The 18554-nt window shown below is 42.5% G+C and overlaps 1 protein-coding gene across 2 annotated transcripts; it reads right to left on the bottom strand.

Moving 5' to 3' along the window:
- Positions 1-522: 522 nt before the first annotated feature.
- pcyox1l (prenylcysteine oxidase 1 like) lies at positions 523-3999 on the bottom strand. Of its 2 annotated transcripts, XM_014136713.2 has the most exons (7): positions 3918-3999; positions 3599-3646; positions 3109-3315; positions 2685-2859; positions 2311-2522; positions 1790-1930; positions 523-1655 (listed from the first exon to the last, which is right to left on the bottom strand). In XM_014136713.2, exons 1-7 carry the CDS (start codon positions 3949-3951, stop codon positions 994-996), a joined length of 1479 nt encoding a protein of 492 aa, XP_013992188.1. In that variant the 5' UTR covers positions 3952-3999; the 3' UTR covers positions 523-993. The 2 variants fall into 2 exon arrangements, with proteins under 2 accessions (XP_013992188.1, XP_013992186.1); XM_014136711.2 differs by lacking the exon at positions 3918-3999 and having other exon boundaries at positions 3599-3911.
- Positions 4000-18554: the final 14555 nt, after the last annotated feature.

The following is an 18554-nucleotide window of genomic DNA, read 5'->3' as shown; positions in this document are numbered from 1 at the left end:
CAGAGTAAATACAGTACAACCATAGGAATGGCAAAAGCCATGTTGCGTCTTAAGATTTGTTTGTTAATTTAAGAATGTGGATTTAAAACTACATTAGACTAACTTCACGAGAATTACAGTATCTCTGTGAGAACTACAGACAAATCAGGAAGTCAGGTCACGTGATGAAGTGCCTATGTCAAGAATCATAATGTATAATGTAGCCTATTGTTGATACATTGTAGTAATGTGTAAATAATGAATGCAGTTAGACTATTATATTTGTCATTAGAGATTACAATGTTCCAATTTGTCACTATGCAGCAGAGATGCAACTATGTAACATCTATGCAACAGGCTTCAAGCATTGATGACTGTAGCAACAGCAGAAGCTGCTTCCAGAGGGAAGTTCCATTTTTAAACTCAGTTTAAAACTAGATTGCATGCACACCATCGCCATATGGTGCATCAGAAAGTGAATCCAAATAACATTAGTAAAGATGACACTGCGCATTTAAAAAGGATAAACACATGACAGAGCAAAAAAATTAAGAACCATTTTAATTTCTGATCAGGCAAACACATGTGTACAATCAGTTATTACTTGAACTCATGAAGAAATAAAAGCAATTATTAAAACTGGCCTTTAAATCAGTGCATTCATGAAAGTAGCTTAGTTGAGTAAATCAATTCTAACCATATTGTATTTGTTTATCAGAATGCAGTAGTAAGCCTTATGACTATAAGCATTTAGTTTGAATAAAGTCCATATTACTTGCATATCAAGTCAAACAGCTGAGAATGAGCCACTTTCCATGGAATGCAACGTGGCATTAAATTAAAACATGTTTTATTTTGCATTGCAGCCAGCAGCAGTAACTTAATAAAACACAACTCCTTAGGGTTAGGCATCATGCTACTACATCATTGTATTGCTGGCAACCTTTCAGCAAGGTTCCATAGAAACAATCCCCGCAGCTAGCCGGCGGAGCCTGAGTCTGCGGAGTTGGGGTGTCACAGCTCAGTCTTGATCTTGTGCATCAGGTCTTTCTGGTCGACCATCTCCAGCTGCCTGCTCCAGCGGTGGTAGGCCAGCAGAGCAATGTTTTTGGCTGCCACTGAGCTCATTTCCATGGCGCTGCCGGCCCACTCAATGCCATTGAGGTAGTACAGGCTGTCGTGAAGGACAACTGGCGGCAGGTCCTGGGTGCTCCCATAATGTGGGTAAGCCTGCCAGTCTGTCACCTGCACAGAGTAGTAGGACCTGAACAGTGTCTTCAGCGCTGGCTTATCTAAGGGTTGGGGGGAGAATACCTTGTAAACACCAGCCTCCTGGGGCTGCTTGCGGCGGAATCCAGTGCTGATGTTGACGGGACAGATGCTAGCAGCACTGTTGAAGAAGAGTCCGGGTGAGTCTGTGGTGAGAACACTAGCAAAGGGGAAGAGCTTGGGGTCTGGGAAGCCAAAGTAGGAGCAGTTGAGGTAGCCGTGAACGATGGAGGCCACTGTATGGTGGTAGGAACCAGCAATATCAGGCAGCTGAGGCTCAAAGCCCTGGAAGGAGATACCTGAGCCCACACTGGACTGCAGGGGAGTCGCCACCACCACAATGTCATAGAACTCAGATCCTTTCTCAGTCAGAGTGGCATAGTTGAGCTGATACTGGGTAGACTCTCCTTCAATTCACGTAAAGAAATAATGACATTAGAGCAAGTAAATGAATATGTGCTGAAACGCAGTTTTGCAAAACATGTCTGTTCACCGTGGTTTACACTATGTTATAAACATAATTCTATGTTTAGTCACTTACCAGCTGCATGGGGGGAGATGGTTGTGACCTGGGCCTGGATAAGGTTGGCCTTAGCCAGTTTTAACAGCCCAGAGCAGACCAGCTTGTTCCCTCCCTCCACCGCCCACAGGTTGGCCTGTGCACCTGCCAATGACACGGCACCTATAACACAGATTAAAACATGTGACCATGATTGATCATGATGAGCAACTGCAGCGGTAGACCGGCAGAACGTTATGACCTGAACGGCACAACAACAACTACAAATGTACTTCAAGTTCCTACTAATGCTGCGACGACACCATTATCGCTACATTTTTTCCCATGGCAAAAAATGAAAACACAAAGCAGACCTAACTCTTTGGTCATTTAAAAACCTGCAGTGTGTACAATATTGTGTGGTATAGCTTGGATGTTTGTTTTCAACATTCCAACATTAGGGCTGTATTCCTAAAGAAGTTAAATCCACTTTGTGTTTTGTTTCCTTGCCACGATACTAATGAGTATCGCGATACTGGTATCCTCCTGGCCTTAGTTCCTACCGACAAAAGCTGGGATGCTGATATTCTGTCCGTAATTGACCCTCATGACGGGGGCGATGACTTCGTCAATGAAGCGTTGTGACACGCCCAGCTCCAGCAGAGACTCAGAGAGAGAGCGGTGAGTCATATTCAGGAACCCTGACCCACCCAGGGAGTGCAGCAGCTCCTCCACTGAACTGAAGGCATAGCCATGGCCCTGGTACTTATAAATCCTGAACACATAGAAACAGAAAGGAGAGAGACAGATTGTATAGGGGATGTAAGGCATGTTGAATAGCTTGACAGCGCTCTGAAATCAATAGTAAATCAATTTACAGCGAGAAGGATTTCCTCTGTCTGTCTCGTCTGAGCTCTCTTCCCCTGCTGCCGCTCACCTCATGAACTTCTCCATGATCTCCTCCACCCACATCTGCAGGCGGATGAAGCTGATGCCGTAGCGCCACCACAGGCGGAATAGATCCAGCAGGTACCAGTCAGTCTCCTCCAGGATGAACTCCTCCCCGTTAAACACAGCTGTCTTCCCTGCCACATTCTTACGATACTTAAGACCTGTAACAAAAATAGAATAGTGTGATGGGTGGAATAGCATACTGTAGTTACCAGCAAAGCAGTAAGCCTACGGAAGATTATCCTACAACCCTCAGTTTCTCCTCTGCTTTGATGTGCATGTAATGGCAAACAACAGAACACCTTTTTGTCTTTGTGGTCTTCACTTGTACTTTCTCAGAGGGATCTGGACAGATAAAAAGCGGTGGTACTAAAATGTACCATCTATGAACAGGACAGCGATGGACCCACCCAGTTGCTTGACAAAGTCCTGCATGTGCAGGTTTAGGGAATGGATAATGGAGCCCCCGGACTCATAGTCCTGATGGTTCACGGTGACTGTGGCCAGGCGCCCTCCGACTGTCCCCTTCTCGAACACATCAATGTGCACTTCTGGCCCGAAGTGCTGCCGTAGAAAATGTGCTGTGGCGGTCCCGCCTATCCCAGCGCCTACAATGGCTGCGGACATCAGAAGAAACACATCAGTAAGCTACAATTTAATGATCTGTCAAAAAAACAGGTCGTCCCCAACCAGGGAATTTACATGGCAGTTTTGGTAGCTATTCCATTTCTCTGTGGCTGAATAGCCCTCTGAAAGAGCTATAGGCAGCTACTAGGCTAATTCATCATTAGCTAGCTAGCAAACCCAACTAGCTAACGTTAGCAGCACTGCAAGCCACACATGTCCTCAAAACTATATCTAACTTACATAAGCTAGACAAAATAGAGCTAGCTACTTTACCTATTTTTGAAGGTGGAGCACCATCAAGTTGTGCAAATCCAGAGTCTCCTAGTGCCAAGATTGACGATAGTAATGTTAGAAGAAATCGGAAAGGAAGACACCAGTGCATGATGCAGGAATAGATGCTAGAATTGTGATGCGACAGCCAGCGAGTCACTGCATGTGTTGTCTGTCGCCCAAATACGCCAATTGCGAATGAAATTAGTTATCAATCGTAAACGAATGAGGCACTATATGATTATCCCCGTAATAGAATAACACATGTAAAGTATGTCAAATTTTGAGATTAATACAAAAAACGATTATGAATGGTTTATACCGTTGACAAGATGTGGATCAATATCCGGCAACATTACCACGTGATCGGGAAAAGGCTGTTAGCTCGACAAATGGCATTGCACGAGAGCATCCTTGGCATCTCAGTGACCCAGGAGCATCCCCACCCTCTTCTTCAACATCGGGAAGAACATTTCACTGAATGAGTATAATCTAATCCGAGTTTTCCATTGTGCTCATTGAAATAAAAGGATCACTCAAATGCTGGGGTTTGAACCAGGCTACCATTGTCATGAGATAAATACACAATTATGTATCTGTTTTTTAGCCTACTGTGACGTGCTAGTATCAAGTGATGCATATAAACCCAGGATTGTTAATGCTATGTATTGGCTACTGAGAGGCTTTGAAGCCAACGGTCGGCCTTATTGGCCCTCCACAGGAGGTGTCCTCCATAGGAATGAATGGAATTCTACAGTATTTCAATGAAATGTTTCAAGGACAAAATTATTTTTGTTGTTGTAGTGGGGACAGTAACATTAGTAATAAAAAAAATTGATACTATAAGATGTTTATATATAATATTATGTTTAGCTCACATAATATAATTTAAAAGTATGCATTAAGATGTCTGCAATAGTATAAATGTAGCAAAACTAATGTAGACATTAATAAATTAATTTCTATAGCTTCCAAAATATTTTTACAACGTGGGGAGTGCCAACCTGGAGGTGCGGTGGCTTCAACACAGCAACCCTTAAAAGTAATCTAGTGTATATATACATTATTGGTAGTAACCTTAGTTTTGGGCAGTGTTTCCTGTGTAAATAGTTGTGAACCTGTAGAATGTATAAATCCCAAAACAGTCAGGTTCAGGCGAAAGCTTTCAGGGGAGGTTCTGTGTTTATAGGCTGTGTGGGTCATTGCTTTACTAGTCTTTTGTGTGAGAGCAACCATTTTGTGACCATGCTGTTTTGAAGAAGTGTTTGGGGTTGTGGTCAAGATTTTTTGGGGGAGAAGGTATGTTTGTTTATTTGCTTGGTTATTTGTATCAAGGTTTATTAAATGATAAAGGTCAGCTTGTTCAAACAGGTTTACAGTAAAACACATACAACTACACAAAAGGCTTCTTAGTTCTTTCACTTCCACTGCATATAAGTTACATCATTAATTTAAAAAAATTACCATTGAACAAATGTAAATATTGCAGATTTTAGGCATACCTTTAAAAGCAATCAGTTCAATATCTAGACATTTCAAGGTTATTTTCCTATGAAATGTAGGGTGCAAAAGGGACAAGAACAACTAATTAGCCATTTGGGGTAAAGAGGGTGTGTGCCTCCTTTTTGAAATACGCCTGTGAGGTAAAAGTGGGCCCTTGGCAGAGTAGCATGCTCTCTGATCACGTTGTCTGTCTGCGTGGGAGGAGATGGCAGCTGTGTGACCTTCTGTAGTACCTCACATTGCAAGACATGCATGATTCTCCCCGTCACACACGTCTTGATATCACAAGGTCAACAGGACTCAATCTCAATGGTTTCGGGAAGGGATATTCACAGGTACTGTGCAAGGACATTTTGCACCATATGTTGTTGCCCACTAAACACTTATTGACGGCAAGGTCTTCTGGACATCTTTTTTGTTGGTGCAGTCCGGACCGGCCTTGATTTCAACGTCCCACACAGACAGACCGGCCTTGATTTCTACATCCAAGGACATTGATTTTTGGTCTGGACCAAATCCGAGGTGTAGCGTTGGGTGTAGGGTTTGAGAATAGCCTGAAGGTAGGGAGGGGCAGTTCCTCTTGCTGTTCCGTAGGTAAGCACCAAAGTCTTGTAGTGGATGTGAGCTTCGACTGGAAGCCAGTGTGCGGAGGATCGGGGTGACATGAAAGAACTTGGGAAGGTTGAAAACCAGGCTGGCTGCAGTGTTCTGGATTCATTGCAGGGGTTCGATGGCACAAGCGGCAAGCCCAGCCAACAGTGAGTTGCAGTAGTCCAGACAGAAGAGGACAAGTGCCTTGATTAGGACCTGTGCCGCTTCCTGTGTGAGGTAGGGTCGTACTCTATGGATGTTGTAGAGCATGAACCTGCAGGAGCGGGTCACTGCTTTGATGTTTGCAGAGAACGACAGGGTGTTGTCCAGGGTCACGCCAAGGTTCTTTGCACTCAGGGAGGGTGACACTGTGGAGTTGTCAACCATGATGGAGAGGTCTTTGAGCGGGCAGGCCTTTCCCAGGAGGAAGAGCAGTTCCGTCTTGTTGAGCTTGAGGTGGTGGGCCGACATTCAAGAGTGTGCAGAGCCTGAGACGCCCAGCCCTGAGAGGCAGCGGATAGATCTAGGAGATGAGAACAAAGGAGAGAGAATCAGCTTTGGCAGTGCGGAGAGCCTCCGTGACATAGAAGAGCAGTCTTGGTTGAGTGACCCGTCTTGAAGCCTGACTGGTTAGGGTTCAAGAAGATCGTTCTGAGAGAGATAATGAGAAAGTTGATCAGAGGCAGCACGCTCAAGTGTTTTAGAAAGAAAAGAAAGAAGGGATACAGGTATATAGTTTTTGACGTCAGATGAGTGTTGGTTTCTTAAGGAGGAGAGCAACTCGGTCCATTTTTAAGTCAGAGGGGACGCAGCCAGTGGTCAGGGATGAGTTGATGAGGGAAGTGAGGAATGGGAGGTCTCCAGAGATGGTCTGGAGAGGGGATGGGGTCGAGCGGGCAGGTTGTCGGGCGGCCAGACCTCTCTATTTGCAGGATGTCATCTGGAGAGAGAGGGGAAAAAAAAGAGGTCAATGCGTAGGGTAGTTCTGTGTGAGTGAGACCAGTGGACTCAATAGGCTGAGTGAATGAGTAGCGGATGTTGTCAACCTTTTTTTTCAAAGTGGTTGACAAAGTCGTCCGCAGAGAGGGAGGGATTAGGGAGGAGATGGTGGAAAATAGTTTCCTAGGGTTAGAGGCAGCTTTAGCAGCGGATACAGAGGAATAGAAAGTAGAGCGGAGAGAGCGAAAGGATAATAGGTCCTCTGGAAGTTAAATTTTCCTCAATTTTCGCTCAGCTGCCCGCAGCCATGTCTGTAAGCTCGCAATGGGTCAGCCACGTAGCAGGAGGGGTGGGCTCAGCGGAAAAGGGACAGTGCGAGTCATAGGATGCGGAAAGGGAGGAGAGTAGGGTCGAGGAGGCAGAATCAGAAGACGGGAGGGAGAAGGATTTACCAGAAAGGAGGATAGAATAGAAGAGAGAGTAGTTGGAGTGAGAGAGCAAAGATTGCAACCTCGCATGACCATCTGGGTAGGGGCTGAGTGGTTAGGGTTGGAGGAAAGGGAGACAGAAAAGGAAACAAATTAGTGATCAAAGACCTGGAGGGGGTTGCAGTGAGATTAGTAGGCGAGCAGCCCCTAGTAAAGATGATGTCAAGTGTATTGCCTGCCTTGTGAGTTGGAGGGGATTGGGAAAGGGTGAGGGGAAAGAAAGTTGGAAAGAAATGAATCGAAGGCAGACGTCATGAGGTTGAAGTTGCCAAGTATGAAGAGTGGCGAGCCATCGTCAGAAAATGAGCTAATCAATGTGTCAAGCTCATTGAGCAACTCTCCAAGGGCACCTGGTTGGTGATAGATGACAATTTTAAGCTTGAGTGGACAAGTGACAGTGACAGCATGGAATTCAAATGAAGAGATGGACAGGTGAGAGAGGGAGAAAAGAGAAAATCTCCACTTAGTAGAAATGAGTAGACCCGTGCCACCACTGCAGCGACCAGATGCTCTCGGACTATGAGAGAAAACCTAGTCAGATGAAGAAAGAGCAGCTCGAGTAGTAGTGTTCTCTGGGGTGATCCATGTCTCCGTCAGGGCCAGAGAGTTGGAAGAACTTTACCAAAATTATTACTAGGTCGTTTGGCGGAAATACACGTTTTGGATTTGATATCGGCAATACCTTTTCAGATATAAAGAAAAACACAGATAAATATGAAAGGGATGCACACACACTGACATGCAGACACATGCACACGCGTGCGTGCACAGACACATAGAGAGAGACACAGATACTAGTGGTGGAAAAAGTACCCAATTTTCATACATGAGTAAAAGTAAAGATACCTTAAAAGAAAATGACTCAAGTAAAAGTGAAAGTCACCCAGTAAAATACTACTTGAGTAAAAGTATTTGGTTTCAAATGTACTTAAGTATTAAAAGTAAAAGTATAAATCATTTCAAATGTATTATATTCAGTAAACCAGACAACACGATTTAATTGTTTTTTAAATTTACTGATAGCCAGGGGCACACTTCAACACTCAGACATAGTTTACAAATGAATCATTTGTGTTTATTGAGTCTGCCAGATCAGAGGCAGTAGGGATGACCAGGGATGTTCTCTTTTCCTGTCCTGCTAAGCATTCAAAATGTAGTGAGTACCTTTGGGTGTCAGGGAAAATGTAAGGAGTAAAAATGTATGGAATGTAGTGGTGTAAAAGTTGTGTAGAGTACAGATACCCCAAAAAACTACTTAAGTAGTACTTGAAAGTATTTTTGCTTAAGTACTTTACACCACTGACAGATACACACCCACACCTCCACGTGCATACACACACACAACCAGTAATTATTGTTGTCGTGCTAAATTAATGAATTTGTTTGGAAATATGTTGATCAATACTATACGTTTTACACAATAAAGCAATCATTGCTGTTGTTGAGCTAAATGTATATATTTGGTTGGAAATATGTTGATCAAGACTAACCTTGATTTTAAAAATGATAAATTCCAATGAACAACAACATCCGTAAAGACGAGATCTAAATAGATGATGGTTTATGGTGGTTGGTATGCCTACCAGGTTTTAGGATTTCCCCATCGCAACCCACGGAGTTTACAGAGCGGAAACGCTGTGTCTGCTCTGGTTTGGGGTTTTCCTACACAGATATCGGTTGTAACCAATGCGTCATTGGTCGAAAGTCATGGTCCTGTATGTCTGTCTGCATAAACATGAAAATTAAAAAAGAAACATTGTTATTTGTCCAATGTTGCAAATGATTGAGAATGCTTGCAATTAATCAACACATTGTGTTCTATTTGGATATGCCCATGCATGCGTCATGATGCATTGTCACAGAGTTTTGCAGTCTCTCTATGTGCAATGGGATACAAAAAAGGGGAGTTTCCGTGACTATATGTGTACACTGCCTGTTAAATGGAATATACGCCTATGCAAATGAGCAGCTATGCTTCCCTTATATACCGCTATTTGAGGCCCACCATGAAAGCTGTGAGGTTTAGGCGGCTAATGTCCTCCTAGTGCTCCTCTTCATCCGAACAGCACTGCGGGATGATTCAGCAGTGGCACGGTCGTGATGCTGACAGCACTGGAACAAAAAACGATTCGTACTTATGATGATGAAGCCAGAGAAAGAAAAACGAAAGAAAAACCCCATGGTAAGTACAAAAGGAAAGCGACTAACTAATGAGAAAGCCCTGGGCTATAGACATACATTAGAATGGTTTAAGTTGGCACCTTTGTAACTGTAATGATTCAAATGTATGTTTTTTTTTATTCTATGTGCCTCTATTTAAATCAACTGATTCATTTGTGCAGAATGCATTAAGAGGTGACTACAGCATGTAATAGTTTAGACTATTCTAACATTAGGACCCATCTCCCTAAAATGTTGAAGTGCAATACATGATACCTTATAATATTCATAGACTACAATAATGTAATAAAGATAATCACATACACTCAGTGACCAGTTTATTAGGTACACCCATCTAGTACCGGGTCGGGACCCCCCTTTGCTTCCATAACAGCTTGAATTCTTCAGGGCATGGATTCTACAAGGTGTGTAGTTCAAACGTTGCTCAATTGGTATCAAAGGACCTAATGTGTGCCAGGAAAACATTCCCCACACCCTTACACCACCGCCACCTGCCTGTACCATTGACACCTGACAGAATGGGTCCATGGACTCATGCTGTTGACTCCAAATCCTGACTCTGCCATCCGCATGATGCAACAGGAACAGGGATTCGTCGGACCAGGCAATGTTTTCCCACTCCTCAGTTGTCCAGTGTTGGTGATCGCATGTCCACTGAAGCTGCTTCTTGTTTTTAGCTGATGGGAGTGGGACCCGGTGTGGCTGCAATAGCCCGTCTGTGACTAGGACTGACGAGTTGTGCGTTCCGAGATGCCGTTCTGCACACCAATGTTGTACTGCGCCGTTACTTGCCTGTTTGTGGTCCGCCTGTTGGCTTGCACGATTCTTGCTTAATCTCCTTCGACCTCTCTCATCAACAAACTGTTTCCGCCCACAGGACTGCTGCTGACTAGATGTTTTTTGTTTGTCGCACCATTCTTGGTAAACCCTAGACACTGTCGTGCGTGAAAAGCCCAGGAGGCTGGCCGTTTCTGAGATACTGGGACCGGTGCGCCTGGTACCAACAAGCCTGACACCGACGATCATACCATGCTCAAAGTTGCATAGGTCACTGATTTTGCCCATTCTAACGTTCAATTGAACAGTAACTGAATGCCTCTTTATATAGCAAGCCACGGCCACGTGATTCACTGTCTGTAGGAGCAAACCATTTTCGTTAATGGGGTGGTGTACCTAATAAACTGAGAGTATTAAGCGTCATTAAGAAACCTGAAAGAGACCCATATCTGATCATGTTGTTGAATGATCAAAAATCATTGCTTAAATGAGGGCAATGCAGTTATCTAAAAAATAACTAGCCTAAACATTTCATATTTATTTATTTAACCCCCTTTTCTCCCCAATTTCGTGGTATCCATTTGGTAGTTACAGTCTTGTCTCATCGCTGCAACTCCCATACGGACTCGGGAGAGGCGAAGGTCGAGAGCCGTGTGTCCTCCATAACACCACCCAACCAAGCCGCACTGCTTCTTGACACAATTCCCACTTAACCCGGAAGCACCAATGTGTTGGAGGAAACACCGTACACCTGGCGTCCGTGTCAGCATGCACAGGAGTCGCTAATGCGCGATGGGACAGGGACATCCCTGCTGGCCAAACCCTCCCCTAACCCGGACGACACTGGGCCAATTGTGCACCGCCCCATGGGTCTCCCAGTCGCGGCCGGCTGCGACAGAGCCCGGACTCAACCCAGAATCTCTAGTGGCACAGCTAGCACTGCGATGCAGTGCCTTAGACCACTGCACCACTTGGGAGGCCCAAAACATTTCTTATTCAATACACATTTATACGCCTAGTATTGTAGCCAGCCAGCCATATATTATGAGTTTGAAGATTGTAAATATTATACTATGAAGTTACTACTTAAGAGCATTGACGATGAATCACAATCAGAAAAAATCTAATCATTTGCTACCTAACTAGCAGATTTACAGTACATCAATCATCAACATCAATGATCAGCCTTTTCCCGATGTCAGTCATGTCTTTAGGAGGCACTGTAACTAGGTTTCTTAAATATTCTGATGAGTGATCTGTGCACGGCCCTGCTACAACTAAGATCTCCTTTTTCACTTAAAACCGTTTGAGTTCTCGCCCCATAGCGCTCACATCTGTAGCCATGAAACGCCTTGAAAGGCTGGTCATGGCTCACATCAACACCATCATCCCAGACAACCTGGACCAACTCCAATTCACATACCGCCCCAACAGATCCATAGATGAAGCAATCTCTCTGTCACTTTATTCCGACTTTATTCCACGAGTGTGAGGTGTATACTTTTATTTCAAAGTATAGATTTGTTTAAGACTACTAAGAAACATCCCTGATTTAGCCCGCTGCAGTAAAAGGTTATGTTTGCTTGTATCACTTCACAGGCAGGATGAGCTGTGCATCCATCTGTAAAACAGCACATTGAACACACCCTGAGTACTTGACTTTGAGAACTGAATTCCAAGGGTTGTATTTCTGAAGTCAGCCCATGGGGCTCAGTTCTTAAACTTGGATGCTCCCTACTCTTGCAGAGACAGATATACAGTGGGTTCTGAAATGATTGACACCCTTGATAAGGATGAGCAATAATGATTGTATCAAATAAATCATTAAAATACTGAGCTATTTTGTGTGGGAAATTATATTATTTCATACTAATACAATTGCTCAGAGAAAGAGATTTTGTTTAACAAGTAATACTTTTTTTTTCTCAAAAAGCTTTAGGTCAAAATATTGAGTTTAGTCCCATATTCCTAGCATGCAATGAATACATCAAGCTTGTGACTCTACAAACTTGTTGGATGCATTTGCAATTTGTTTTGGTTGTGTATTTTGTGCCCAATACAAATGAATGGTAAATAATGTCATTTTGAAGTCACTTTTATTGTAAATAAGAATAGAATATGTTTCTAAACCCTTCTACATTAATGCGATGGTGTAAAGTACTTAAGTAAAAATACTTTAAAGTACTACTTAAGTCATTTTTTGGGGTATATATAGTTTACTATTTATATTTTTGACAACTTTTACTACTTTACTATTTATATTTTTGACAACTTTTACTTTTACTCCACTGCATTCCTAAAGAAAAAAATGTACTTTTTACTCCTTACATTTTCCCTGACACCCAAAAGTACTCATTACATTTTGAATGCTTAGCAGGACAGGGAAATTGTCTAATTCACGCACTTATCAAGAGAACATCCCTGGTCATCCCTACTGTCTCTGATCTGGCAGACTCACTAAACACAAATGCTTCGTTTGTAAATGATGTCTGACTGTTGAAGTGTGCCTCTGGCTCTCCGTAAATAAAATAAAAACAAGAAAATCGTGCTGTCTGGGTTGCTTAATATAATACATTTTAAATTATTCATACTTTTACTTAAAATGTTGATATATAAGTATATTTTAGCGATTTTACATTGACTTTTAATACATATCTAAAACCAAATACTTTTAGACTTTTACTCAAGTAGTATTTTACTGGGTGACTTTCACTTTTACTTCAGTCTTTTTCTTTTAAGGTATCTTTACTTTTACTCAAGTATGACAATTGGGTACTTTTTCCACCACTGCATTAATGTGGATGCTACCATGATTCCTGGATGAAAGGTGAATATGTTTTTCTTGCAATGGGAGCAACAACATTTTTCTTAGGACCCCCAAAAGGCATGTGTGGGTATGGATGTGGGTATGCAGACGCAAGCCACTGTGGCCCATCATGACGAGTTCAGAATTTCTGTGGCCCCCACCCCCATCAAAGTTGCCCATCCTGGTGCTAGACTAGTCTGTGTATGAGTTTCTTGGCTCTCTCTAGTAAGTATAGTATATATTGCAGATGAAACATAAATATAGTCTAAATAGACAGACTGCAATTCTAGCCAAACTTGTCTTATCTTTGGTTTCCTCAGCGCTTAAGACCACTGCAGTTAATTCTGCTGTGTCAGATTTTATTTCATAGAGAGCTAATATGAGAATGTACAAATTAACAAAGAAATAGTCGTGTAAAATTAATTTTCATATTATCAATGATTTTTTTATGTTGCACACCTGAAGAGGAAAGGACAGCTCATTGTGCAACTTCCTCACCATCCTTTTATGAATCATGTAAAAGTATCCGTTAATTAATCACTACTCACCCAGCACAAAGAAACAAACGTCCTAACTGCTGCCCCAACTATCGACTGCATGCACTGTAAAGCAGAGCATGGTCCATATGGGCAGCCACAATGTATCTCCCTTCTAGTTTGGCTCCCAAGCTGACACCCTGTAGATGACTTAACCAAAGAATGCAAGTCATTTATTACACACACACAATTTTTAAGAGCTTCCCCATTTTGTATTATGTTGACAGAGGCAGAGAGCGGGAGCGGATGTTAATGATGATAATGATATACAGTAGCAGTCAAAAGTTTTAGAAAACCTACTCATTCCAAGGTTTTTCTTTATTTTTACTATTTTCTACATTGTAGAATAATAGTGAAGACATCAAAACTATGAAATAACACATATGGTATCATGTAGTAAGCAAAAATATATTTTAAATAAGTAGCCACCTTTTGCCTTGATGACAGCTTTGCACACTCTTTGCATTCTCCCAGCCAGCTTCATGAGGTAGTCACCTGGAATAGTATTTCAATTAACAGGTGTGCCTTGTTAAAAGTTAAGTTGTGGAATTTCTTTCCTCCTTAATGCATTTGAGCCAATCTGTTGTGTTGTGACAAGGTAGGGGTGGTATACAGAAGATAGTCCTATTTGATAAAAGACCAAGTCCATATTATGGCAAGAACAGCTCAAATAAGCAAAGAGAAATGACAGTCCATCATTACTTTAAGACATGAAGGTCAGTGAATACGGAACATTTCAAGAACGTTGAAAGTTTCTTCAAGTGCAGTTGCAAAAACCATCAAGTGCTATGATGAAACTGGCTCTCATGAGGACCGCCACAGGAAAGGAGTTACCTCTGCTGCAGAGGATAAGTTCATTAGAGTTACCAGCCTCAGAAATTGCAGCCCAAATGAATGCTTCACAGAGTTCAAGTTACAGACACATTTCAACACCAGCTGTTCAGAGGAGACTGCATGAATCAGGCCTTCATGGTCAAATTGCTGCAAAGAAACCACTACTAAAGGACACCAAAATGAAGAAGAAGGCCAAGAAACATAAGCAATGGACATTAGACCGGTGGAAATCTGTCCTTTCGTCTGATGAGTCCAAATTTGAGATTTTTTGTTCCAACCTCTGTGTCTTCGTGAGACGCAGAGTAGGTGAACGGATGATGTCCGCATGTGTAGTTCCCACCGTGAAGCATGGAGGAGGAGGTGTGGGGTTGCTTTGCTGGTGACACTGTAAATGATTTATTTAGAATTCAAGGCACACTTGGCTACCACCATGGCTACCACAGCATTTTGCAGCGATACAGCATCCCATCTGGTTTGCACTTAGTGGGACTATAGTTTGTTTTTCAACAGGACAATGACCCAACACACCTCCAGGCTGTGTAAGTGCTATATGACCAAGAAGGAGAATGATATAGTGCTGCATCAGATGACCTGACCTCCACAATCACCCGACCTCAACCCAATTGAGATGGTTTGGGATGAGTTGGACCGCAGAGTGAAGGAAAAGCAGCCAAGAAGTGCTCAGCATTTGTAGGAACTCCTTCAAAACTGTTGGAAAAGCATTCCAGGTGAAGCTGGTTGAGAGAATGCCAAGAGTGTGCAAAGCTGTCAAGGCAAAAGGGTGGCTACTTTGAAGAATATAAAATATAAAATATATTTTGATTTGTTTAACACTTTTTTTGGTTACTACATGATTCCATATGTTATTTCATCATTTTTACATTTTTAATAAAGGAAAAACCCTTGAATGAGTAGGTGTGTCCAAACTTTTGACTGGTACTGTACATGAGCAACAGACAGATTCTCCAAACCCTGGAGAATAGAAAAAAAACCCAGTTAGGTTAGTAACAATGGGAACTGGATCTGCCTGCTAATCAGTAGGAGAAACCCAGTCATGACAGCCTAGTAGATGGAACCCCACCAGGGTGTGTGTGGTGGTGTCAAGCTGCTAATGATGGTGATGACTATTCCTCTCTGAGGAGAGAGTTAATCACCTTATCATATGCTTCGTTGGATTCGATTATTTTCGTTATGTACACTGGGTGTACCACAGTTGTAAGTGGATGCAGTTTTCTAAGGCGTAATGTTTCAAACAATGGTATAGAAGCCTTTCAGAGAATAAAAAGTTGCTCGTTGCATGGTCATTGTTTGTAGAATGTCATTATTCAATACCGCACTCCAATAAATGACACATCTGGGTGGCTGCCACACACTACACACCTTTAATAACTCAGGAGAGATGTACCCCTGCCACTCTAATCCCTCCAGTAGATAGCCTGCTTGTATAACATCATCAGTAGCTGGCCATATGCTGTGTTTTCAGAGGAGTCCCGCGAGAGAGCCGGTCCATCTCTCTTATTATTAAATTCTCCCGAGAGTGCAGTCTTTTGAGCTTAAAAACAGGATTGTTTGAACGAAATAAACTAAATTGCGTCCACAACAGGATCACAACAACATTTAGTCATTTAAAAAAAAAAGGGTTCTTCAAAGAATGCCTTTTTTAATGGATCCTCGAAGAACCTTTTGGGGTAGATTTTTTAACTACCCCCCCTATTATTATTATTATTATTATTATTATTAATAATAATACACATAACAATAACAACAATAGCACAATATTTTAGTTGTCAGTGTTTCTTATGATTTTAGTGGTAAAGCAGAATTAAAAAATCCAAATATGAGGTAAACTTCCAGCAGAGACCCACGTCGAATGGGTATATCCTCTGGCTTGTTGATGTTAATGTGTTGATGTTCTCCATATCCATAGCCAGAATGATTTTGCAGTGCATGGTTATCGAATAGGTTTCCTGTTATATTCATCAGAGGTGTAGGAGGGTGAAGTCTGTGAATCCCAAAAAATTGTAATTATACAGATGATTAACAAAACATGCACACGACAGTATTCATACCTTGGTTTCTGTGGTAAATGTGAATGAAAAAAACGCTATACCTTGTCCATAATGTAGAGGCCTATGGGACATTCATTGAAGAGGTAAGGGAGGAGGATGGTAAATGTGATCTGCATAACATACCAATACCAGTTGACATACCTTTGTATGCCTCCTCGTCTGTATACCTGCAGATACAGACACAAAAGTGAGCAGTTCAGTCATCTCCACCCAATACAGCTAGTCTTCAACATATTCTTATAGCCTACATATTCTTACCTCTTTGTTGATTGATATCTATTGAATTGTGTCCATATTCTGTTTTTAGAAAGATTCACACACATGAAAATATAGATGATGTCATCATAAAACAATATCAATTTAGATCATACAAGGGACAAACCTTACCTTAAATTTAGATCTTTACATTTTTCAGTTAAGTGCCTGCACCTGCTGTCCTTTCATATCCAAATGTTTCAGTTGGGCAGTTAGGTTCCTGCAAGAACCCCCACCAACTAAGGAGGTTCCTCGATTAACCCCACCTCCTATTGGGTTATTGGAAGAACATTTTGTGGGCAATTCTCGGTGCCAAGAACCTTAAGGTTCTTTGAAGAACTTTGAGGATCTTTGAAGAACCCTTGTTGAACCCACAATTTTTAGAGTGTACCTTAACCTTATCTGGCAAAGACTACATCAACAGGACAGACAACGTCTTCTCTGTTTCCCCACTCTCTCCACCGGATCTGCGTCGCACCAAACCGCGAGCGTCACAGACACCGGGAATTTTCACTTATAACTGATCTTCCTCAACATTTAATGCCACCTCCGTTATCACTCCTTTCAACGGTGCCCTGCTCCGGAGAGGAAAGCAAGTCCCATTTATTGTCCCTAATCGCGTGATCCGGAGTGCCCTCTCCCTTCGGGCTGAAGAAAAACTATAAATCATCACTCCTAGTTACTTTCACCAACTCAATAGTCCCCAACCTCTTCTCTACCCAACCTACCACCACATATGGATCAGCAAAAATGCAAGGATCCATTCTCTCCACAAATCTTACTCCCACTGGACCAGAATCATCCTTTACATCCGCGAACCGAGGCCGACCTCAGCGGTCCTTACTGCAGGAACTTCATCGACTTTCTCGTCAGATTACATCTCAGAGCTACTGGAACACGTATCCCTATTTTTGCACTTGACACCAAATTTCCTCGCCACACTGCTTCCTCTACACTCAACTTCTTCTCAACAGTTATCACTGCACCTGTCACGTCCTGACCAGTAAAAGGGGTTATTTGTTTTGGGGTTACATTCTATGTCCTGGCCTGGTATGGCTCTCAATCAGGGACAGCTGTACATCGTTGTCGCTGATTGGGAGCCATACTTAGGTAGCCTGTTTCCTTTGGGTTTTGTGGGTGGTTAATTTCTGTTTAGTTGTCTAACCTGACAGAACTGTGGGCTGTCGTTTTTGTTTCTTTGTTTATAGTGTTCTCTGCTTAATAAATTACAAGATGAGCACTAACCACGCTGCGCCTTGGTCTACTCTTTCAGACAGGCCGTTACAGCACCTGCCACCACATCTAATTTATCCTCACTCTCGTCACTCTCAATTTCCTCAAGTTCCTCCAAAAGTTCTGTGAAATCATTCCATATTCCCTTATAACCATTTCCACTGTTCTCTCTTCTTTTTCTTGTCCATCATCTTCTCCTTCACCAGACCTTTCAGAAGGCCTGTGTAATCCTCCACTCCATGTTTATTCATAATATGCTCCACTGTCTTCCTTATTTCCTTTTCTGCCATCTTCTCCAATCGCTCCCATTCTCCAAACACTTCTCCCTGTGCAACCCACTATCGCCCTTTGTGCGCTACCGACATCTTAATCCCACTCCACCCTTGTACTTGATTGATTAATTATGTTCACTAATTAGTAAGGCACTCCACTCACTTGGTTGTCTAGGTCAGTGGTTCCCAATCGTTTTGGGTTATTGTACCACCAATTGAATTTTTCTCTGCCTGGAGAACCCCTGAAGTACCACCTCGTGTATTTTATCAGTAGGCCTATGGTCTCATGAGTCTTCTCAAGTACCCCCAGGGGTCCAAGTACCCCATGGTTGGGAACCACTAGTCCAGGTCTTAATTGTAAGGAGAGAAAAAAACTACAACCCGCAGACACTCGGCCCTCCTTGGAATGAGTTTGACACCCCAGTGAACTGAATGACTGTTATATGGCCTTCGCAGTCCTGGTCCTGATGCTTTG

This window comes from Salmo salar, chromosome ssa13 (genome assembly GCF_905237065.1).
Source record: "Salmo salar chromosome ssa13, Ssal_v3.1, whole genome shotgun sequence".
NCBI lineage: Eukaryota > Metazoa > Chordata > Actinopteri > Salmoniformes > Salmonidae > Salmo > Salmo salar.
The sequence above is the reverse complement of the archived record's forward strand: the minus strand, read 5'-3'. Positions and strand labels throughout refer to the sequence as shown.